The 25151-nt window shown below is 45.5% G+C and overlaps 1 protein-coding gene across 4 annotated transcripts in view; it reads right to left on the bottom strand.

The window, feature by feature from the left end:
- Window positions 1–25151, bottom strand: part of SMIM44 (small integral membrane protein 44) — a 113985-nt gene that overhangs the window by 72406 nt on the left and 16428 nt on the right. For 2 of the 4 annotated variants that reach the window (XM_069649452.1, XM_069649453.1), the window contains exon 2: window positions 95–10006. The exons of the other annotated variants lie outside the window; for them this stretch is intronic. In XM_069649452.1, coding sequence (XP_069505553.1) covers window positions 2241–3485 — 1245 coding nt within the window. In that variant the 5' untranslated portion in view covers window positions 3486–10006 and the 3' untranslated portion in view covers window positions 95–2240. Of the gene's footprint in view, window positions 1–94; window positions 10007–25151 lie in introns of those variants that run through there. 4 annotated transcript variants of the gene reach the window in all.

The following is a 25151-nucleotide window of genomic DNA, read 5'->3' as shown; positions in this document are numbered from 1 at the left end:
GACCACCAGCCCTTTAAGATGAGTAGCAATACCCTTGAGATGGATGAGGATGCAGACTTTATTCATACATCAATAATCGAAACGACTCAGGTAGTTGGCAAAAAGGATAACTGTTTTAATATAAATTATCTAAAACATGTACAACGGACATCAACGGGCGTCTCAGCGCAAATTCTCTCAATGCATCTTAGAAAAAAACATTCTTTTATAGCATAAAATCATCATAGGTGACGTCAACCTACGTATTTACTAACGTCATCCTACGTGGCAAACTACAAAACCTATTGAAGAAAGTGATAGGGTCTAAAGGGATATCTAAACATATGTTCTATATTAGTATGTGACAGTGAAAGAAAATGATTTGTTTCTTAACATCAGGTGGGGCAACTAAGCCCTCCCCTTAAACAGGTCACTATGAACATCACTAAATACACAACGTCCTATTGGCTACACAAACTATAGGACCCTTGATTACATGGTCCCGTACAATTGGTTGGCACTCTAACCTTCGTCAGTACCTTTCCTCCTACGATATCAGCATGCAGGCTTGGCTTCCAGGTGCTGGTGAGCTTGTCTTAACAATAGCTTCCCACCAATCAGCATATGCATCTATCATCACCTTAGTGGTCTGCTGTCAATTAGGACATTGAACTTGTCCTTGGGAGTGTTCTTAGCTCAGGATAATTCAGGGGAGTGAAGGCATGCTCTGCCCTCATGCGTAGGTGTGACCACCATGTTTTTCCAACTTCATCCTTCCATGTGACTGAAGACCACAAAATCGAGCCTCTCGTTTATTAAAAATACTATTTTCTGAGAGCCCTGATGTCTTCCTTGTTTTGTTCATGCCTCCTGAAGAGGAGTTTTGTTCTTTCACACAATTTGTATCCAATGTCTGCTCACTCCAGCCTGATAAAACCTTGGCTTCTTGGCTTGGCTTCATAGCTCATCCAGCCTTGCCTTTTTGAGATTCACTTTGTAATTCATTTGTTTTCTTACTGCAACACACTGGAAAAGAGGCCTTCCTTTTTTTAGCCCAGCTCTGCTATAGTTTGTAGTGCAAACATCCAATTTTTACTCACTAATGCATATATGTATATGTTTGTGCATGCCACAATCTATTCACTATAAAGCTAGCCTCAAGTATACTTCATCTGCTTGCATTTCTTTGCATCTGTACATGTGTAAACTGGCATGATATCTTGGTTTGTTCTGTGGCACAAGCTTCTTCACCTCGGTCCCAAGATGTCACTTATTCTTGATACTTTCTTGATGCCTTATAGAATATCTGCATTCTCTTGTCTCTGCATCTCTTCTATGTATGTCAGCTTGACTCTGCATGACATCACCATTCGTCTTGGCCGTTCACTTGCTCTACTTCTTCCAGGATTTCATTCAAATGGCCATCTGTTGTATAATCTTGCACAGATGACAGGAGGCGTGGTGGCAGGCAGGATGGCTTTATTCAACAATTAACAAACTGCCATCAACATATAAGTAGTGCAAGGCCTGGGGGCTAGGCAGGGTTGCCTAATAATAGTTCCTGGGCTGAGAGACAGGAATGTCCAACATTAGTGATGGCCCCAGGCCCAAATCTCGGAGGAGCCGGCAGGACGCGTCTTGCCACGTCCTCTGGTGCTCCCGTAATGCGCGCGAAGCGCGCGGGGGCGGTCCTAGCCACCTACGCGAGATCTCGCGAGAGTAGGAGACTCTCGCAATATCTCTACACACCTCCCTTTGATAACGAAAGAGGAGGTTCATTGCATAACATAGTCAGTGTATCTCACCGGTCTTCTGTGCTCTCTTCTCGGCCGGTCACCCTTCCCAGTGCGATCTTCCTGCTGCTCCTGTTCGGGTTCTGTCAAGGGTGATCCCGGTTCCATCTCTGTTTCTTCCCTTTCTTTGTCGTTTCTCTCGGGCTCCCGTGGTTCCCTTCGCTCGTTGTCTATTCCTTCTTCGGCAGGTGTTCTCTCCGGGTTTCTTGATCTTTCTTGTCTCTTCTGATATAGGGCTACTCTTTCCAGATTCCATGTGCGCCCGTCCTCTGTGCGGACATGATTGGTTCCCCTGTGGACCACTTTGGTGGGTCTGCTGAACCGAGAGCCCGTGATTTGGTCCTTTTTTGGTAGTCTTATTTTAACCCAATCTCCCCCTCCAATGTCTGACGCTTGCCGGGTTCTTCTTCTTTGGTCACTCCATGTTTTCATGCGTGCCTTGCTGTTTTCAATTCTCCACACCACTTCTTACATGTCCACGGCTTCATCTTCGCTCACTTTGGATAACCATGGTGGTATGAGCGTGGAGGCTGCACTCCTCCCTCTCAACATCCGAAACGGAGATATTTGCGTTTTTCCGTTAGGGGTGAGTCTGTGGGCCGCTATGGCCTCCTTGGTAGTTTTTGGGGGGTCCATCCCCGAAGCCGTGGCTAGTTGTATGGCTCCCTTAATGAACCTGTTGGCCCTTTCAACAAGCCCATTTGCTTGGGGGTGGTACAAGGCCGCCTTCCTTTGGCCTATATTGTTCTTTCTTAGGAATTGTTCCATGTCCCGTGAGATCAGTTGCACCCCATTGTCTGTTACCACTTCCTTGGGGAGGCCTTCTCTTTGAAAAATTTCTGTGAGGACTTCAATTACCGTCGCTGTGGTAATGTTCGGGACGAACTCTGCCTCGACCCACTTGGATAGGTAATCAACCAGCACTATGCCGTACCGATGTTCTGGTGCCATCGCTTCCAGAGGTCCTATAAAGTCTGTGCCCACTTTTGACCACACCGCTTCTGGTATTTCTGTGGGAATTAGGGGTGCCTGTCTGAGTTTCAGTCTTTTGTCACTATTGAGGCACTCATGACAACGCTCTATCATGGTGCGAATATCTTGGTCCATGGACGGCCACCAGTAGGCCTCCCGGACTCTGCGCCGGGTCATCGTGTTTCCCAGGTGACCAGCGTGGGCTCTGCATAGGATGGTGCTCCTCATGCCTATAGGTGGGATTATCTGGTCCGTCTTCATTATAATTCCGTCCGTTTCCGATATCTCTTCGGCCACCTTCCAATAGGGTCTCATACCTTCCGGCACCATTTTTTCCCCTGGCCACCCTTCCTTGATCCACTGACGGATTTTCGCCATGGCCGGGTCTTTCTTGTCCTCTTCCAGCCAATGTTTCTCGCTGAGTTCCATATACTCAGGTGCTTTTATGTCAGTGATCGATGCTACTATGCATTCTCCTCTTAGAAACGTGGTGGCCTTGTCTTTACCTTCGGGCAATCTAGACATGCAGTCAGCCTGCGAATTCTTCCACCCCGATATGTGCTGCACTTCAAACGTGTACTCCTGCAGTTTTGCTGCAATGCGTGCCAATCTGGGTGTGGACACTTTGGTACCTCCTGGGCTGAGCATGTGGATGAGGGGTTTGTGGTCCGTCACCAACTTGAATTTCGTGCCCCACACATATGTTCTAAAATGTTCTACTGCCCATGCGCACGCCAACATTTCCTTTTCTATGGTGGAGTAATTTTGTTCCGCCGAGGACAAGGCCTTCGAGGCAAAGGCTACCACATGCTCCGTGTCCCCCTTCTTCTGCGTAAGAACTGCTCCTAGCCCCTATGCACTGGCATCCGTGGTGATGACTGTATCCCACTCCGGGTTAAATGGCTGTAAACACGGTGCTTCCATGATGTGCCGTTTTATACTTTCAACCGCCTTCCTCTGGGGTTCTTGCCACGAGAATACCGAACCCTTTTTGAGTATGTCACGGAGTGGTGCTGAGGTTTAAGAGAACAAGGGAATAAATTTAGCGTAATACTCTGCCAGTCCCAAAAATGATCTTACTTCATCTTTGCTGGTCGGTTCTGGTGCTTCTATGATTGCATGCATCAGATTTTGTTTCGGACTTATCCCTTTTTCGGAGATTTTGTACCCCAAGTATTCGACCTCTTTCACTTTAAATGCACATTTTTCATGGCATAGTCTCACCCCTGCATCCTGCAACTTGGTCAGGACCGTTTTCAATGTGGCGTCATGCGTTTGTTCATCCCCTGCATACACAAGGATATCGTCCTGGAAATATGCGACATTTTTGACCTTTCGTAACAACACATCCATCATGCGTTGAAACGCTGATGCTGCCGATGATAACCCAAATGGCATCTTGGTGAACTGATAGGTGCCAAATGGTGTGATGAACGCTGTGAGGGGTTTTGACTCTTCATGCAATTGTATTTGGTGGTATGCGTTTCTCATATCCAGTTTTGAGAAAATCTTGGCTTCCTTCATCAACAAAATGAGTTCATTTATGCTCGGTAGCGGGTAGTTGTCGGTGATGACTTCTAAGTTTAAGCTGCGAAGGTCTATACACACCCTTAACTCTTGCGAGTTCGGTTTCTTTATCAGCACTACTGGGCTCAGCCATTCTGACGCTTCAACTTCTTCAATGACCCCCTCCGCTCTCATTTTGTCCAACTGATCCCTGAGAGTGTCTCTTGCGGTTGCTGGCACAGGCCGCACACGATGTTTGACCGGGACGGCATTTTTTTTTAGCATTATTCTATGGACAAAGCCCTTTATGTGACCCGGCTCCTCCGAGAAAAGTTTTGGGTAGTCACTCTTGACTATGGGCCCATCCCTCGCGCAGACAGACAGTACCTGGTCTTCTGTGCTGGGGTCCAATTTGATTTTGAGCTTGTCTTGGTCGTCCCATCCCAGTACTGCTGGGCCTTCGTGGCTGAAATAAACTCTGGTGGTGGTTTCTCTTCCTTTAAACTCCACCTTCCCTTTGATATATCCCAGCAGTTCAACTGACGCCCCTCCAAATACTGTGGGTTTGTGGCGTGTGGTGCGAACTTGGACCTTTTCTTTTCCGACCATTTCCTTGTATGTTCGTAGAGGTATTATGGTGAGATCCGATCCAGAGTCCGCCATAACTCTTGTTTCGCAACCGTCAATTTTGATTGTGCAATGGGGCTTTTCTCTTCTTGCCCTTTGCTGTTTACCATGATGACTGTGGGTCTCCCCTCATCTTCTGAGGACGATTCTTGTTCCCTGGTGTGATCGGTGTTTACACTGGTGACCTTCTTGTTTCTCCACCGACATACCAACGAAAAATGGCCAATGCGTTTGCAGATTGAGCACTCCTTATCTCTAGCTGGGCACTCCCTATCGAATGCCAGGTGTTTCGTGCTGGTGCACCTGTGGCATTTCAGAGGTTCTTTCTTACCTCCTCTCCCCTCTCTTGTGTCCGGTGTATGTCTTTCTTTCTTTGAGTGAAATGTGACAGCTTGGATTTCAGCAGAACCCTGGGTTCCCGTGAGTTCTTTTCGTCTTCCCGCGGTTTCTTCAACCGCCCTGGCAATTTCGATCGCCTTCTCCAGTTGTAATTCTTTCTCCATGATGAATTTATCTTGAACTTTTCTGCTGTTGGTGTGGACTGTCAACATGTCGCAGATGAGGCTCTCAGCATTGTTGCCGAAACTGCACAGCGCTGCCAGTTCTCGCAGCTTGGTGACGTAATCGTCGACCGGTTCGGATACTTCTTGTCTGCGAGTGTAAAAGCGTATTCTATGCAACACCGTGTTCTCTTTACTGGCAAATCTCTTCACTATTCTCCTAACCGCCTCCTTAAAGACGTCATCGTTGTCGCCAGCCACCGGGATCGGGGTAAGACTCTCAAACACCCGCTGTCCTTCCACTCCCAGGGCATTAAGTAACATAGCCCTACGCCGTGCCGCTGAAAATCCTGCCCCTCCTAGTGCCTCTACATACGTCGTGAACAGGGGTTGCCATTGCGGCCACGGAATTGCCGGTTTACCTGGAGTTTGCAGGAAGGGGGGTGGCGGCGGCGCTCCTTGCATGTTCCCACGTGGGTTGTAGTGGTGATCCTCGTCGCCAAATTATGTTGTATAATCTTGCACAGATGACAGGAGGCGTGGTGGCAGGCAGGATGGCTTTATTCAACAATTAACAAACTGCCATCAACATATAAGTAGTGCAAGGCCTGGGGGCTAGGCAGGGTTGCCTAATAATAGTTCCTGGGCTGAGAGACAGGACTGTCCAACATTAGTGATGGCCCCAGGCCCAAATCTCGGAGGAGCCGGCAGTCCTCTGGTGCTCCCGTAATGCGCGCGAAGCGCGCGGGGGCGGTCCTAGCCACCTACGCGAGATCTCGCGAGAGTAGGAGACTCTCGCGATATCTCTACACCATCATACTTTCTCGTATGAAAATATGGTTTTCTCAATGGGAACCTTGCTTCCAGGATTCTCTTTGGTATCGGTATTATTAGTGGTAACGCACGTGTTTCACCCTCTGACTCCCAACATATAGGCAATATGGGTGACGTGGTTGAGGTGGGGGCACTTGGCTCCTTCTCTACACTCCCCCCTCTAGGCGATTCATCAACCACGTTCCCATCATCCTTCATATCTAGACATCCTTGTCTGAAGAAATGCTTCTTAGGGATCCATATTTTTATGACTCCATTCAGGCATCCAGCTGATTTCACATGCTCATCCTTGCTCTAAGTCATGAGCATGCACTGTCCACTTGGGCTGCAACAGATCCATCTTCCCACATACTTCTTATGGTTCTTTGCATACAGGAACTTCGTTCCCTCAGGTGCATGGATCCTGGCCTTCACAAAGTCTCTGATTTCTTCATCTATTAAGTCTCTGGCCTTCAATCCTGATTCGACATCGATCATTATTTTCATCCCTGTGGCTTTCTTTGCTGTCTTCTTACATTGTGTGATTATTATCTTGATCAGACAGAATCCGAGCAACATGAGTACTATCAGGGCTCCAAAGAATTTGAACATATCTGCCATCCATTGTGGAACGCAAGAAAAGAGTGATCCAAACCAACTGTCATCAGCAATGTCTTCTGCTTCATCTATCATCTGGACATGTATCTTCATTAGCATATCTATGGCCTCAATTAGAGTGCCATTCTCGTCATGAAAAGATATGAATGTGCGAGATGATTCTCCGATTTTTGCACAAACACTTCCATCCATAGCTGTGATCATGCCAAAGACGTGTCTGTTCTGAAGAGTCATTAGTCGTATGGCTCTCATCTCTTCTCTGATAGCATTGAATCCCTTTATGGTTGTGTTGATAGTCTGCAGCTATTCCCATCTGGTAATCTGCAGCCATTGGGTATTTGCTCCAACCTGGATTCTCTGCATAAAATTTATTGTGAAGACTGACGAAGTCTGGCTGAAATGTCTGTGCTCATATCGAATGGCATCAAACGTTTCTATTGATTTCGCTGAGAAGTAGTTCTTGCTCTTCATTCTTCTGATCAGCTCCACAGATCTCTTCTTCCTCAGGTGAGCCTCTGCTTTGGAAAAATTGTCAAGATTCAAGTCACTTTTAGGAATCACCAACGCTGGAACATGAACATTCACCAAAGTGCATATTCCTCCCCAATCTGTAGGCAATCTCATATAAGCTCTGGCTCCACACGCCCAATAGTGATCTATGATCACTGCTGTTCCAAGGTTCATTCTTGGTGCATCAAAGATCAGACTACAGTTCTGGTTTTCTCTGACTTTTCTTGTGCCATTATTTCTGAAGCACAGCTTTGAACTTTCCAAAGGCACTATCTGCAAGGGTCCTCCTCTGTCTTCGACCCAGGTCAGTAGCTTAGCACGTTTCAGCTATAATGGCTTGCACAGCACCTGTGCATTCCACACAGTTTATTCAGGACGATCATATACCACCTAGGCCCTGCAGATAACCACTCCTTCTTCCCAGTCATCTGGTGATAACACTGTTCCCCAAATCTGCATCTGGACTCTGTTCTTCCAGTGTAGGATGTCTTCTTCAGTTTTTCCTGGACTCTGAAGTCTTCTGTTTACTTCCCATCTGATTCCAGCTCCTTTTAGTACAGGCTTTTCATATCTGATCACGTGATTCTTGGTATGATCTCTGTCTCTTGTCTTTGTGTCTTGTACATAGTCATCTTCATCTGGATTTGTCCATTCAGTTGCTTATTTGAGATAGGCATCTTGACCCATAAACTGGCCTCTTGTACGGCAAAGTGCTATGTGTGATAGACAATGTTCTGCCTGGACGTCTATTTCAACAGCTATAAAGATTTCACACTTTCCCATACTATAAGGGAGAAGTGCACATACAAAGCATTCCTCCTTGCAGGTCCTCCTTCCCACTTTTTTCATTTGCTGATACCATATGTCATTCCCCAAGTGTGCTGTACTATCCAGCTAATCATTTAGCTCATGATCATCCTCCCTAGCATTTCTCTTGGACCTCGTTATTTTCTTGTGATCTGTTATGATCATTTCATAAAGCATATCAGCAGAACTCCTTCTTACTGGACCAATCATAGGCACATTCGTCAGTGGACTGGGTGCGTTTACATGTACTACCTGTGTAGGTTCACTCATAGACAATCTCTTACTCTGTCTCTCCTTTTGAGCTTGTTTCTGGTGCTCAAGAACAATCTCCACAACACTTTTTCTCAAAGAACGAGGACTAGTGACATTTGCCACAGGCTCAGATCATTTCTCATCATACACTGGGACTGGGATGATTACATAGGGTATTGATTGCCTAGTAGTTGCCACATGGGTATCTTTCTCTTGAACAGGAGGTTACACAGGAGTCTTTGCTCCACTTACGTCTATATAGTAAGCAGTTCGTACTGTAAGTGAGAGCAATATATGAACAAAATGCAAACATAAATCATGCAAAGGTACGACCACTTGCAGCAATGGCTTTTTATACATCGCGGACATCTCTCAGAATCTGGCGTGACGATATTGCTACTAATGCTGCCTACCTTTCTTTTTTAAGGAGGGAAAAAATGAGTTTTAATAGACCAACATTGTGCACTACCTCTGGAAGCTGCTGAATCAGCTCTGTAAATCTCCTCGATCAGTACACTGCTTACTGGAAGATGAACACAAATTCTCAATGAATGCCACAAATTGGCCTTTCACCAGATGACATGATCCTTTTTCAGCATGAAACAAAAGTTTTTTAACCAGTAGACCTCGGATCTGTCCCTCGAAAGAAAGTCTTATTCAGTTCTTAGTGTTCTTGCAGAGTACTCGTTCACTTGGATTATAATCTCTCTCAATATTCTATTGAGTGCTGCATTGTTTCCTTGGGTCCCTCAGGAACGTTTGGACGTCGGTTTGCCTTCCAACAAGATGTGGGAACTCCTCAATCAGGTAGTAGAATACTAAGCTGACCAGTCTATGAGCATTATCCGGTGACAGGGGCATTTGCGTTTTCCCCACTGAACTCAGGAAGCTGGAGAATCTGCTCAACAATGGCTATGAGCAATCTCCTCATGATTGGACCATTCTTAGGATCTTGCAAGAAAACATGAACACTAGTAGTTCTCCCCACAAGCGCAGGTTATGTGCGCAATATGAATACGAAAACTGCAAGAATTACCTGTGAAACATTGTCATTGGCCATCACCATGCGTGCCTCTGAACAGGAACTCACTGAGAAACGAATCTGAGTATTGCTCCCTCTTCCAGTCGTCGAAAAGGAACTCCAGATTTGCCATATCATTGTTTTTCAACAAAGGCTTAAGCATGCCTCAGTCAAATGTCAACAAACTCCTGTGGCTCAAGAACAAATGGCTTCCTTTAACTCCTTTTTTTAAATGACTGAAAAGAGTGTCCACTGAACTCTTTATCTTTATTCCGCTGGTTCTGCGTCCTTCTTCCTCACCATAGATCTAGTCTGCACGTGCTGTGGTTCTTCCCTGATGCTTGCTTCCGATGGGTGTGGGGGTCAAGAGGGTTCTCCAGCATAGACTTTCACGTTTCCAAGGAAATTCCAAGCATGTCTGCCTTGCACTTTGACTGCAGATGGCGTGACACCCTCCACGATCAAGGAGCTGTTGAAACGAGCCTCTTGCCACCTTCTAGTGAAGTCGCGGATTAGGATGTTTGGGAAGACATAACTCTTGAATTCCACTTCTTGAAGCATCTCCTTCTGTATTCTATGCAACCCCACACCCTTTCGCTTGAGCTGATCTGAAATGACAGAGATACTTGAAGTCATACAAATAAGGTGATCATGTAGCTCCTTTCCTAACAATTCTGTAGTTGACTGGGCATCACTTCTAACCCTAGCCGGAAGTGTGAGAGGTGTCCACATTCGCCTCCGTGTCACTATTTCATGTGGGGTAAGATTGTAATCTGAACCTGGCTGATTTCTCAACGCGTACAATGCCAGTGGTAGGCAATGCAACCATGCTTTCTTAAAAGTAAGCTTCACTTTGGCTATTCTTTCTTTAAGCAAGCCATTGAGTCTCTTTCAGATTCTGTTCACTTGTGGGAGATAAGCCGATGAAACCTTGTGCTTTATGCCAAGCAACAAGCTTATTTGCTCAAAGACTGTGTTAACAAAATGAGGGCCATTATCTGATCTCAATATTTCACATATTCCCCCATCTGGGAAACACTTCTTGTACTAAAAGCTTTGATGCACAGGTGGAGTCCGGGTGTGTACACGGTCCATCCTCAATCCACCTCGAGAAAGGACATACCACTACAATCATATATCTATATCCATTACATACTTGCAGAATGTTGACATAGTCGAAAAGGAGCCACTAGGTCTAGGAATAACTCCCCTAATTATGCACAGTGTGTGCCCAGCAGTAAACTTTTGACATACGATACAATTTACTACATAAAATGCAATGTGTTGTACCAAATTTGGAACAAACCATTCCTCTGCAATAGTTGCAGCAAAGTACTCTCTAGTTGTGTGCACAGGGTAGCGTAGCTGTTCCAACGCCACCCTTAATAAGGCTACAGGCATCACTGGTTTACCAGTGCTGTCTTGCCGCCACATCGCTTCAGAGGGGTTTAAAGAACACACTCTCCGCGTCCACAAGGGCTTCTCATCTTGGGGAGCTTCCCCTTGAATCTCTATCAATTGGGTCCTAGATAGGTTATTATAACAGTTAAACACGCGCATCATCACCACCATACTTTCATTCACATTCAGTGTTTCAAACGGCATAATGTCATCTGAACATGCAACACGTTTGGCTTCCTCGTCTGCTTTTTGATTTCCACGTGAAATAAAATCTACCATTTTAGTGTGAGCTGCGCATTTAATGACTGCGATGGCTAATGGGAGTTGGAGTGCTTTAATAAGCCTGTCCAATAGGGCTGCATGCTGTACAGGCGTGCCATCCGCTCTGAGGTAGCCCCTCCTTTTCAAACATGCTAGCCCTGCGTGCACTGTCAAAGTCACATAGGCAGAGTCACTGTACACCGTTACTTCCTGGTCTGCATGATTCTCAAGCACGACAATCAGCGCCACTAATTCTGCAGCCTGTGCTGAAATGTGAGACGGTAGCCGTGTGCTTATGAACACTTGAAACTCCCCGTTAGTCATGAGCTTCACAACAGCGGCACCTGTATATCTTTGTCCATCGTTTTTATTGATTCTCAAAGAACCGTCAATAAAGAGAATCTCCCCAACTGCCAAAGCATTGTCTTTTACCCTCGGGAGTTCATCATAAAACCCTTCATAGTTCGAGCAATCATGTGCATGCTCGTCCTCTGCCAGTGGTTCAGCTATAAACATGGCAGGATTCACCATTCTGCATCAGACTCTTTTAATCGCCGGATTCGATATTGCTACTTCATAGGCAGAAGCCCTTTGAGAGGTCAGCGTGCCCATAGGTTTTTCCAAAATTGCAAATAATGCATGCTCAACAAATAACATCATGGAACATCCCATCACTATGCTATCAGCTTTCTCACTGGCGAACACGGTGGCTGCCAAAGATTGTTTGCATGGAAAATGACCCCTCATCACTGGGTCTAGAATCCCACTGTAATATGCAAGGGGCTTGTACCCCAACGTGGTTCTCTGTGTGAGGACTACTGTCATAATAGTGCCATCCGTGTGCGAAAACAAAAATAATTCCTCAGCATAATTGGGAATCCCCAAAACTGGAGCTGGGCAAATTGCCTTCTTGATTACAGTTCATACATAAGGCCCTTATGAATTCATCAAACCCTTCTGCCATTTCCTCATTACAAACTATTTTCTCTTGGGTTGCCTGTGCTTTCGTCAGAGCTTGCAACAAGGGCCTTATGTATGAACTGTAATCAAAGACCCCTGCTCTCACATAATTAAATAGTCCCAAAATTGTCTTCATGTGCTTTATCGCCTGTGGCTTTACTGTTTTCAAAATAGCCCCATCTCTCTCAGGAGTAACCTTCTTTCCTTTGTGCGAGATTAACTGACCTATATATAGTACTTCCTCTTGACAATACTGCAATTTCTCTCTGTCAACTTTGTATCCTTTGTCTGCAAGGATAATCATTAGCTGGATGGAATTGCGTCTGCACTATTCCTCTGGGTTGCTACAGTCCAATAGGTCATCCACGTACTGCAACACAACACTTTTTAAATCAATATTACTTAAGTCCCTCTGTAGGACTCTATTGAAATTCGATGGAGACTCCCAGTACCCCTGGGGTAAACAAGTGCTTTTCAGGCGAGTTTGTCTGAACGTAAATGACATCAGATCTTGCGAGTCTTAATGCAATGGGATTGAGAAAAACACATTTTTAAAGTCAATCACAGTGAGATATCGTACCTCTACCGGTATATTACATAAGATTGTCGCAGGATTAGGAACTAGAGGCAATTCGGCCTCTACAATCTGGTTAATTGGGTGAAGGTCTTGGATTAAACGCCACATACCCCTTTTCCATTTTTCACAGGATAAATCACAGTATTACACGGTGACTCTGATGTCACTAAGATGCCTAGTTCCATCATGGCTTATTGCGTCTTAAAAATACCTTCATCTACCTCTCGAGACATAGGATACTGTCGTGCTCGAGGTAAAATTGCTCCTGCTTTCAATTTAATTTTCACTTCTACAACCGCCTTCAATAGGCCTACGTCATAGGGGCCCGTCGTCCATAATGAAGCAGGCAATTATGCCATGTCTTCCTCAAAATACTTGGGACATTTTTGCGCTAACATCATTTTCTGAGGAACCTTTCGTTTAATTGCCCTTACCCAATAAGTAATACTCATCTCAAATATTACTTTGTAATCTGATGATCTCCAAACATATCCTCATCAGTGACATCAGTCAATCTGTAACCTTCCCCAATGGCGATCACTGTGCTCCATCATCTTCCTTCATAATCATTTCCATCAAGCAGAGCCATTTCTCCTCGCACTATGGCTGCTTGCAATTCTAAAGGAAAGATGTGCCCTTCCTCTTCATCCAGAGATATCTTTGGCCTGAATAAAAACTCATCAGGTATTCTCATAGTTCTGCCCACTAAGACTGGTAGACATGTCAACAAAATGCATACCCCCCATAGTGAAACACTTCTGGTTCTAACGGCATTCCTCTTATGGCCACTTGTCCTGCAAATGCCATAATAAATTCACTAACATTTAAATAATGCATTGCTGGTGTTGAACAAACTATGTCTTTATCAGTGAACAAAATCGTCATGTTTAACGTAGTCATTAAATCTCAACCCTATATATTAACAGGTGTCTGCCTTGAATATAGCAATGGCACCTACATGTCACACTCTCCTATAGAGACTTGCAATGTGCCAGTAAAAGAAACTCTGCTTGTAGCTCCTGTAAATCCTTGAGTATTCATGGCATTTCCAAACATCGAAAATGTCCCCTCTCGTATACAAGAGCGTGTTGCACCCATGTCTACTAAAAATGAAAAAGATTTGCCTACTATATTAACGTCAACCCTCGGTTCCTCTTGAGGATTTGGCGTTATCAATAGTATTGAACACATCAAGTCTCCCAGTGAGCTGTCCTATTGTGGATACATTCTCATCCCTGTACCCGTGCTCGTTCTTTGCTGTATCTGCATAGACAAATTCTGTGATTGCCCTTGTGGCAGATTCATTGTGGCCTGTTGTGTCTTTAAATCTTGCTGCACTCTCTGTGCTTGTGTCTGCTGCACTGTTTGATTCTGAAGAAACCCATCTCCATTCTGCTGTGAATATGCAGGTGGATTTAAAGTCCCCCCTCTCCAGAATTGATTATTTCATCACAAATCCTTGACTTCTAAATACGCGGGAGAAGTGTCCTGTCATACCACATGTCCAACATATAGGAGGAGGTCTCCCCATCTGTCCTCCCTGCATGCCTTGATTATCATTGTGAGTGTTCTGGAACCCACCTTGATTATTCTGGAAGTTCCCCTGATTATTCTGAAATCCTTTTCCTCAGAAACCTCCTCTTTCCTGTGGTATAAACCCATTATTACCCTGTTTAAACTGCCTTTGGTTATTCATTTGTGGCATGTTTACTGCTTGCTGTGAGCCCGATCCATCTCCACTTGTCAACATTGCCCCTTCAATGGCGTACTTGGATAATTTTTTCTGCACTAACTTTGCCTCTTCACCTTTCCTAACATTGTCTTTTTTATGATTTTTTTCTTGTAAGAGTCTGCAATAAGGCGCAATGGTCGGCTGCATCTCTGACCATGGTTTGGCTTCCATACTCACTAACTACTTAAGCTGCTTCTGTATTAGGTCTGGCAACCCCTGACATAGTATATGATAAAACACAGGTATAGATTTCCCCCAAGCCTCGCATGTCTCCAAAGCACATTCCTCTTGAAAATTCTGACTGTAAACAAGCGGATCCTCCCCTTCCTGCATCTTTTTTGTCATAATATCTCCCATATCTGATGTGTCCAGATACAGCACTCTAAGCACTTTCCAAACTGCTACTCTGCAGTTGTTGAACGGTGCTCCATCATGAGCAGTGTTTACCATGGTAACACCAGAATATCCTGCTCTTGACCAAACATCAACAGCTCTTTCCCCAAGAATAGCAATTAGGAGACCCTTAATGTCTCCTATGGCTAACGTGTTACCTCCTGTCATTTTCTCTAATTCATGCATCTATTTCCCAGCACCAGAAGTTAAACTCTGGAGTTTGCACCTTAAATTATCCTTGTCCACCTGCGGCCAAGGTATATACTGTGGTCTGGCCCTTCCCTTCTCGAACAAGGGGAACTGTGAAACCCCAAATCCGCTCTCATCTCCCATTGTTTACCTATCCGTAATAGGGAAAATGGTTCCTCACCGCCTTCTTCCTGGCAGTGACCTTAACAAGCTCACATCAGGTGGCGAGTCCCCCCTCTGACCATGGGATCTCCCTTGATCTAGTCACGTCAATAATTATGACGCCCGAGATATAAGTGGATCTATATCCAACCACCTCTTCTCCATCGGAAAAACACACTTCTGGGCCACACGCATCACCTTCCTCTTCCCCACGGAAGGTTGCTCTGTCTTCGTCTGACATATCCTGTGCCCAACTCGTGTGACTTCTCTCCTCTTCGTCTCTATCCAGAGTCAGTTTATCTAAAGACAGTTCCCTTGCCTCAAAATTACATGAGGCTCCTTCTTTATCGTACAGCTGCGTACTCTCGAGTCGATAATTTTTACCCTTCCCCTGCAACGCTTTCTTAGTCTTCATATCATGACAGACTTGATCGATAGCATCCCCAATGCTTCTTAAGTCAAACTCACCCTCTAGATTTGCTCTAGATGGACCTGCTATTGGCTCATGTGCTGGGAAGAACTCTTCTATGTCTTCCCATGACACTACTGGATTAGGATCCATTACTTCCTTTTCCATGCGATCAAGATCGCGTGCTCTCTGCCTTCTCTTTCTTTCTAATTCATCGTCCAATTCTCTTCGCTTTCTTGCTTCCTCTCGTACTCTGTCTTACTCTCTTCTTTTCATATCTCTTCTCTCATTTGCACTTCGTATCTTTTCATCTCTGCATCTTTTCATTCTTTTATCCCTTCATTTCTGTTCCTTCTCTTCCATTCTTTTCCTTTCTCGTCTTTCCCGCTCTTCGATTGCCCTCTGTCTATTGTCATATTTTCTTTGCTCCTTTGCTCTTTCCCGTTTCTTCAGTTGCTCATCTTGATACAACTGTTCCCGTCTCTGCCTATCCTTCCTTTTTGCCCCATCTTCTTTCAATCTTTCTTCCCTTTCCTTATCCTTATCCTTTTTAGCCTGTTTGTCTCGATCTTCCTTTTGCCTCACGTCCTCAATGCTCTTACCATCAAGTTTGAGCAAAATATGACCACCCGTACATTCATTCTGTATAAGCGCTAACTCATCAGTTTTATCTTTTTCTCCTGTCCATCTCTTTATTTCTCGTCCCATATCTAAGGATGTACTTGGTCATTCACTTCTCTCTTTATCGCGTCTCTCCTTGTCCCTCGGGACCATAGAGATTACATCTCTCTCAGTATTTTTCTCTGGGCCCTCGTCCCTCAATGGGTACAGCCCGCCATCTTTCTTGCTATCGCCGTCTGTTGCAGGCACGGCGGGTGGATCAGAAGGCACCTCACCCCACTCTTTGTATACATTAGGTATCCAGTCTACAGGAGGCGGCTCATCTCTCTCCTCCCGGTACATTTTCCAGAGCTCTAAGCTCGCTAGTCGCTTGTCTACCTTTGTCCCCGTATATGCATCATGCACATATGTCATCATATGCTTCAGAACTGCCTTTGATGGTGATCCCCCCCTTGTGGCCATGGCATGAACATTTTATCTGTGGTTCCTTTAACCCAGGCGTGCACAACTGATTTTGACAGAGGGCCGAAAGTACCTTACATGAGGGCTATAGTGGGCCGAAAAGTAAATGTGGGCGGGGCGGTAGGCGGGGCGTGGCAGGAGGCTTTTTAAACCCCCAAGTTGTACTAAACACATGGAAAAAGAATGTTTTTGAGGGGTAACGATTTTTATTTGCATTTCAAACTTACATTTTGTACTACACATTTTCCATTGTTGTAATTTATTTCTAATTAGTTATTGTATCTGGCCTGTTTAATTAACTTATATATATTTTATTGACCCTAGATTGGACATGCCGTTATTTTGGACTGCTACAGTTTGCTATTTGGATTGCCCAAGAGGAGTATGGTCTTCGTTGAGTCAGGTTTCCTCAAAAAGCCAAAGATGAACATCTCCTAACTGTGCCTGTTTTAGCTTTATTATTGGGTTCACTCTTGGAGTGCAACACTATGCCCCATGGCCCCCTCACCCCCAACCAAACACTATGCCCCAGGGCCCCCTTACCCCCAACCAAACATTATGCCCCATGGCCCCCTCACCCCAACCAAACACTATTCCCCATGTCACTCACCCCCAACCAAACACTATGCCCCATGTCCCCCTCACCCCCAACCAAACACTATGCCCCATGTCACTCACCCCCAACCAAACACTATGCCCCATGTCCCCCTCACCCCCAACCAAACACTATGCCCCATGTCCCCCTCACCCCCAACCAAACACTATGCCCCAAGTCCCTCACTTCCAACCAAACACTATGCCCCATGGCCCCCTTACACCCAAACCAAACACAATATCCCATGGCCCCCGCACTCCCAACCAAACACTATGCCCCATGGCCCCCTCACCCCCAACCAAACACTATGCCCCATGTCACTCACCCCCAACCAAACACTATGCCCCATGTCCCCCTCACCCCAACCAAACACTATGCCCCATGTCACTCACCCCAACCAAACACTATGCCCCATGTCCCCCTCACCCCCAACCAAACACTATGTCCCATGTCCCCCTCACCCCCAACCAAACACTATGCCCCATGTCCCTCACCCCCAACCAAACACTATGCCCCATGGCCCCCTTACACCCAACCAAAAACAATGCCCCATGTCCCTCACCCCTCACCCCTAACCAAACACTATGCCCCATGGCCCCCTTACTCCTAAACCAAACACAATGCCTGACTAATAACCCTACCAACTCTCCACCAAATAATATTAGCACCAGAGGTGAAACCCTCACCTCCCTCCCACGCACCTTACTACACAGAAATCTTACACTTCGCGCAAGACTCACACAACTTTATGAACCACCTAGAAGAACCTTACCATCAACCAACCTAAAAACAAATTACCCACATAAACCACACCAGACGGTAACAACAAATATCACTACAATCAAAACACAAAAGTCCAAAACTTCAGATACCAACTCAACTACCCCTAGCCAAGCAAACATGCCCAAAGAGACGCTAGTACTCAAAGGAGCACTCCTGAATGCGAGATCCCTTGTCGCCCATGCCCTCGACATAGCCGACCTCATTACAGAACACAATCTGGACTTCCTGGCAGTAACCGAGACCTGGCTACATAACGCAGCTGGACCATCTCTAATGCTAGCCATTCCAGAAGGCTACACCATAACAAGACAAGATAGGGATGGCACACGAGGTGGCGGAATTGCCATCATTTCCAAATTGAGCCTCTCTCTCAGAACATCCCCTCCTCAAACCCTACAATCCTGTGAAAATATCTCGGTCAAATTCCAGATAAATAACATACAAACCCTCACCATCCACCTAATTTATAGACCCCCAGGTCCTCTCGGTACCTTCGACGAGGACTTGCATAGCCTGATCACCAACAACCTTAAACCTACCTCCCAGCTTCTATTATTAGGAGATTTTAACCTTGGCTTTAATGACCCCACGGACAAACAAGCCTCAGACATAGCCAATACCATCAATGCATCAGGCCTGTCTCAGAAAGTCAACAGACCCACTCACTCCAAAGGGAGAATACTAGACTGGATAGCAGATTACAACTGCACAGCCTCCATCACTTCCATCTCTCCCCAATCATGGACAGATCACTCTCTTGTAACCTTTAACCTATCTACAGCCAGACCCTCTCCGACGGTCCCATTGCTAGCCCCGCCTTGTCTAACCAGAAACAAAAAGAGTATTACAGCGGAAAAAGTCATCCCTGCCATCCTACCCACGTTAAACGCTCTATCGGACAATCTAGACCCTAGTACTCTAGTTGAAGAATATAACAAAATTATGCTCAACACACTGGACAAAATCGCCCCGCTCAAACTTAGAAAAAGCAAACCCAAAGCGCACCTTAACAAATGGTTCACTCCCCAATTGAGAGATTTACGACTCCTAAAAAGAAAAAGTGAAAACTCCTGGAGACTATGTCCCTCTATCGAAAATAAAGCAAAACTATCCTCCATCTCCTCTCACTTCAAAAAAGAAGTGAACCTTGCCAAAAAGAACTCCTATGATGAACGTATCACCAACTCTAATTCTAGCATGAGAGAACTCTTCGCCATACTGAAGGAATTAGAGTCACCAATAGCCATACCAGACTTAGTTACCAAGGATAAGACCTGGTGCACAGATATTCAAAATGCGCTAGCAAATAAAATCAATACACTTCAAACCAAAATACAACAAAAAAAGATATGCTCAACCTTCAGCACTACCCTAACACCTCTACATATAGTATCCCACCAGAGGCAAACAACAAATTTCAATTCTCCAAAACATCCCCACTAGAAATAGAAAAAATCATTCTCTCACTCAAACCTTCTAACTGCAAGGGTGATATTTGCCCAGCACAGTTAATAAAAGACGCTGCCAGAGACCTCTCACCATTTATCTCTAAATTAATCAATGCCTCCTTCACATCAGGCACTATCCCAGCCAATTTAAAACATTCCTGGGTGCTCCCACTTCTCAAAAAACAGACCTTAGACCCACTTATCCCAACCAACTACCGCCCCATTACCACTGTGCCATTCCTCCTCAAAATATTGGGCAAAGCTGCCTATATTCAGATACAAAAACACCTTGACCTGTATAAGCTCCTAGGAGCAAGACAATCTGGTTTCCGTCCACTTCATGGAACAGAAACCGCCTTAATTGATTTAAAGACGCAGGTCGACGAGCTGAGGGATGGAGGAGGAACAGCACTCCTGCTCCTACTTGATCTCTCTGCAGCATTCGACTTGGTCGATCACAAGGTACTCTGCAAACACCTGGATTCTGCTGCCCATTTCTCTCCTGAGGCCATCAAATGGCTCGAATCCTTCCTCAGCGAAAGAACAATGAGAGTTTTTTCCCCATCGGCCGCAGCTGACTCTACCCCTATATTATGTGGCGTTCCCCAGGGCTCCTGTGTCTCGCCTACCCTATACAATATCTTCACCAAGCCCTTGTTCGATGATCTAGACCTTCTGGGTATCACCTACACTAACTATGCAGATGATACACAGATTCTCCTCCCGCTTTCTGGGGATCATAGGAAGGACTCGGAATTGGTGAATAGGGTATATCTCGTTATTCAAGCATGGATGGCCACACATGGCTTGTGCTTGAATGACGACAAGACGGAGTTGATAATCCTGGGAACACATATGAACACCAAAAAATTAGGTCAGGAATTCTCCTCCTTCAATATTGATGGAAATCCTATCAGGGTCTCCAAGGAAGTAAAAACCCTCGGTTTCTACTTGGATTCCACACTATCTTTCGACAAACAACTAAAATCCTTGGCCTCTACCACCGCATACACCTGCAAACTGATAAGAGCAGGCAAGCCCTTCCTCTCTAATGACAGTTGCATGATCCTGGCTAGAGCACTTATCCTCTCCAGGATCGACTACTGTAATGCCCTTTACAGTGGTGCCAACAAATCTACCATACAGAAACTTCAAACGCTCCAAAATAATGCTTTGTGAGCAGCGCTTGGCATAAACAAAAGAACACACATCTCCACCATTAGACGCCAACACAAATGGTTATCTACAAACCACAAAATTCAATTAAAAATTATCTCCCTGACACATAAAGCTCTTAACAACGCCGCCCCAAGCTACCTCACGAACAAAATGCAAAAAAAAACCTCTATTAGACCTACCAGAGCTACCAATACTAACTGTCTGGTAGTACCTAGATTTAAACTTACCACGGTCGGTGGGAATAGTTTCCCTGTGAAGGCGGCCAAAACCTGGAATCTATTACCCAACAATCTAAGAGCAGACCAGCCGTACTCACTATTCAGAAGGAATGCTATCCAATATCTTATCTCCAACGACCACTAGATTTAGGCTTATAATATTCCCAGACTTGACACTTGTCCCTCTCCTCCTTCCCACGATATGTTATGCGTACCATCCTCTATGTAACTCATCGACCTGCACGATGATGGTCCTGCACATTTGTATACATTTGTATACTATTACTGTAACTTGTATAATTTGTATAATTTGTATAATCTGCACAACTTGTATATTATCTATAATATCCATTACTGTATCTTGTATAATATGTATAACTTTTACTGTATCCTGTATAATCTGTAACAATGTAAGTTTCGCATTATCCTACCTGCTGCGCCCTTCTACCTACGGGTCTGGAGCGCATTAGAAATAAAACAAACAAACAAACAAACAAACAATGCCCTATGGCCCCCTCACCCCCAACCAAACACTATGCCCCATGGCCCCCTCACCCCCAACCAAACACTATGACCCATGTCCCTCACCCCCAACCAAACACTATGCCCCATGGTCCCCTCACCCCCAACCAAACACTATGCCCCATGGCCTCCTCACCCCCAACCAAAACCCCCACCCCATGGCCCCCTCACCCCCAACCAAACCCCCACCCCCCAAATCAGCACACACAAACCAGCACCAATACAGACCTGAACCCCCACCCCACAACTCAGCACACACACAAACATGCATCCATAAAGACCCGAACCCCCCACCCCCCCAACTCCAAACCCCCCACCCCCAACTCAGCACACACACTCTCAAGCATGCACCCATACAGACCCGAACCCCCCACCCCCCAACTCAGCACACACACAAACATGCACCCATACAGACCCGAACCCCCCACCCCCCCAAATCAGCACACTCTCAAAAAAGCACCCATACAGACCCGAACCCCCACCCCCCAACTCAGCACACACACAAACATGCACCCATACAGACCCGAACCTCCCACCCCCCAACTCAGCACACACACAAACATGCACCCATACAGACCCGAACCCCCCACCCCCCCAAATCAGCACACTCTCAAACAAGCACCCATACAGACCCGAACCCCCACCCCCCAACTCAGCACACACACTCTCAAGCATGCACCCATACAGACCCGAACCCCCCACGCCCCAACTCAGCACACACACAAACATGCACCCATACAGACCCGAACCCCCCACCCCCCCAAATCAGCACACTCTCAAACAAGCACCCATACAGAACCATACCCCCACCCCCCAACTCAGCACACACACAAACATGCACCCATAAAGACCCGAACCCCCCCAACGCCAAACCCCCCAACTCAGCACACACTCTCAAGCATGCACCCATACAGACCCGAACCCCCCACCCCCCAACTCAGCACACACACAAACATGCACCCATACAGACCCGAACCCCCACCCCCCAACTCAGCACACAAAAAACATTCAAATCAAAACATTCATACACATCCGACAACCCCCACCTACCCCCGCATCTCAACATACACACAAAATACATTCAAATACAAACATTCATACACATCCGACACACCCCCCCACACCCGCATCTCAACATACACACAAAATACATTCAAATACAAACATTCATACACATCCGACACACCCTCCCACCCCCGCATCTCAACATACACACAAAATACATTCAAATACAAACATTCATACACATCCGACACACCCTCCCCCACCACTGCATCTCAACATACACACAAAATACATTCAAAAACAAACATTCATACACATCCGACACACCCCCCACCCCCGCATCTCAACATACACACAAAATACATTCAAATACAAACATTCATACACATCCGACACACCCCCCACCCCCGCATCTCAACATACACACAAAATACATCCAAATACAAACATTCATACACATCCGATACACCCCCCAACCCCGCATCTCAACATACACACAAAATACATTCAAATACAAACATTCATACACATACGACACACCCCCCACCCCCGCATCTCAACATACACACAAAATACATTCAAATACAAACATTCATACACATCCGACACACCCCCCACTCCCGCATCTCAACATACACACAAAATACATTCAAATACAAACGTTCATACACATCGACACACCCCCCCACCCCCGCATCTCAACATACACACACAAAATACATTCAAATACAAACATTCATACACATCCGACACACCCCCCCACCCCCGCATCTCAACATACACACAAAATACATTCAAATACAAACATTCATACACATCCGACACCCCCCCGACCCCCGCATCTCAACATACACACACAAACATAAAGCAAAACAAACCCGACACACAAACAGAGCACTTACCGGAGACGTGCTGGAAGGCTGGAAGGCAGGTAAGCTGGAAAGCTGGAATCGTACTACGGCTGGCGTGGTCCAAGGCTGAAATGCCTTCCGGCATCAAGCCTTATGGACCACGCCTGCCGTAGTGCTGGCCCTCCATTGGTGCAGCACACACGCATTACGTGGCTCGTAGGAGCGACGGGGTGCGTGTGTGTGCTGAGCCAATGAGGGCCAGTGTTTTGTCCGGCCCGGAAGACAACAAAGACTTTCCTAATGGAGGGCGGCAGGCGGGCCGCCCTCCATTAGGAAAGTCTTTGTGCCTCGCGGGCTGGACAAAAGAGCATGGCGGGCCGCAACTGGCCCGCGGGCCGTATGTTGTGCACCCATGCTTTAACCCGTTCTGCGCTGTACTGTCTATGTTTAGGGGTGTGCATCGGGTGCTGCTTGCAAAGGTGTATAAGCGGGCGAAAATCCTCCATTTTGACTCATCACTCTTTGAGTGTCAATACTCACCTTTACTCTTTGCAGATTTTTTTTTTAAATACGTTTCAGAAAAATAAAACAATATGAGCGTGCACCAATCGTTACAGGCTCCAAACCCTCTATATTACGTTTTTTACTTTAATCTGCTAAATATACCATCAATCCAAATTCATAAAATGCACTTAATCCTTTAACTTTCGTGTTTCTTCTCTTTATATTTTATCAATTTCGTTTAGTATTTTGTCATTATTACACAATCACATAAAACAGACAGACAGATGAACATACTCGGCCAGCCACATATATTGCAGCCTTTTTCCTCAAGACTTAACCTGGCTCTAAAAATACTCCTACGGAGTTTTAACTGCCCTCTTTAAACTCATCTTTAACCGGGTTTGTCTTGTATGTCATCCGCTATGGGACTCTAGGTGCTGTTCCTTCTGTTACGTTCTTTAAAACCCAGGTAAACTAGGCATACTCTTTATCGTGGTCTCTCCTCACAATACCTCTTAATTGCTTGGCCTCTCCAAAAGTCAATTTACTCATCATTTAACACTCATCATTCTTAAGTTGGTTTACCCCAGCCTCCTTCCGTTACTCGTTTTCCCCTTATCACTATCTCCACTCACTGCCCATACACAATTTTGACACCTCCCTCAGTTTTACTCACCATTCGTATGTTCTACTTCCGACTCTCGGTATCGTCCGCCTCATTATCGCCTCTTCAATTTTCCATTCGTTCAGCTTCCTGTATATGCCGGCAAGGGATTCCATAGAAACCGGGGGACCCGTCACACCCTAGCTTGCAAGCTTAAAGTTTTTAACTAATACTGCTATCTAAAGGGAGCTTCATGTCCTTTCAGCCAAATGGCAGAGGTTGTACGATATTGCCGGGACCACAAAGCTTACTTATCTCGATATTATTTTTTTAAACCATCCTCTGTTACCACATGAACTGGGTGACCTCCAGCCCTTTAAGATGAGTAGCAATACCCTTGAGATGGATGGGATGCAGACTTTTATCATACATCAATAATCGAAACAACGGTAGTTGGCAAAAAGGATAACTTTTAATATCAATTATCTAAAACAGGGTGTACAACGGACATCAGCAGACGTCTCAGTGCAAATTCTCTCAATGCATCTTAGAAAAGAGCATTCTTTTATAGCAAAAAATCATCATAGATGACGTCAATCTACATATTTACTAACGTCATCCTACGTGGCAAACTACAAAACCTATTGAAGAAAGTGATAGGGTCTAAAGGGATATCTAACTATATGTTCTATACTAGTATGGGACAGTGAAAGAAAATTATTGGTTTCTTAACATCAAATGGGGCAACTATGCCCTCCCCTTAAACCGGTCACTATAAACGTCACAAAAAAAACGACGTCCTGTTGGCTACACAAACTATAGGACCCTTGATTACATGGTCCCCTACAATTGGTTGGCACTCTAAACTTCATCAGTT

The sequence above is a fragment of the Ambystoma mexicanum genome, chromosome 1p (assembly GCF_040938575.1).
Source record: "Ambystoma mexicanum isolate Mex_15411 chromosome 1p, UKY_AmexF1_1, whole genome shotgun sequence".
NCBI lineage: Eukaryota > Metazoa > Chordata > Amphibia > Caudata > Ambystomatidae > Ambystoma > Ambystoma mexicanum.
Note: the sequence above shows the minus strand (reverse complement) of the source record. Positions and strands in the feature narration are given on the sequence as shown.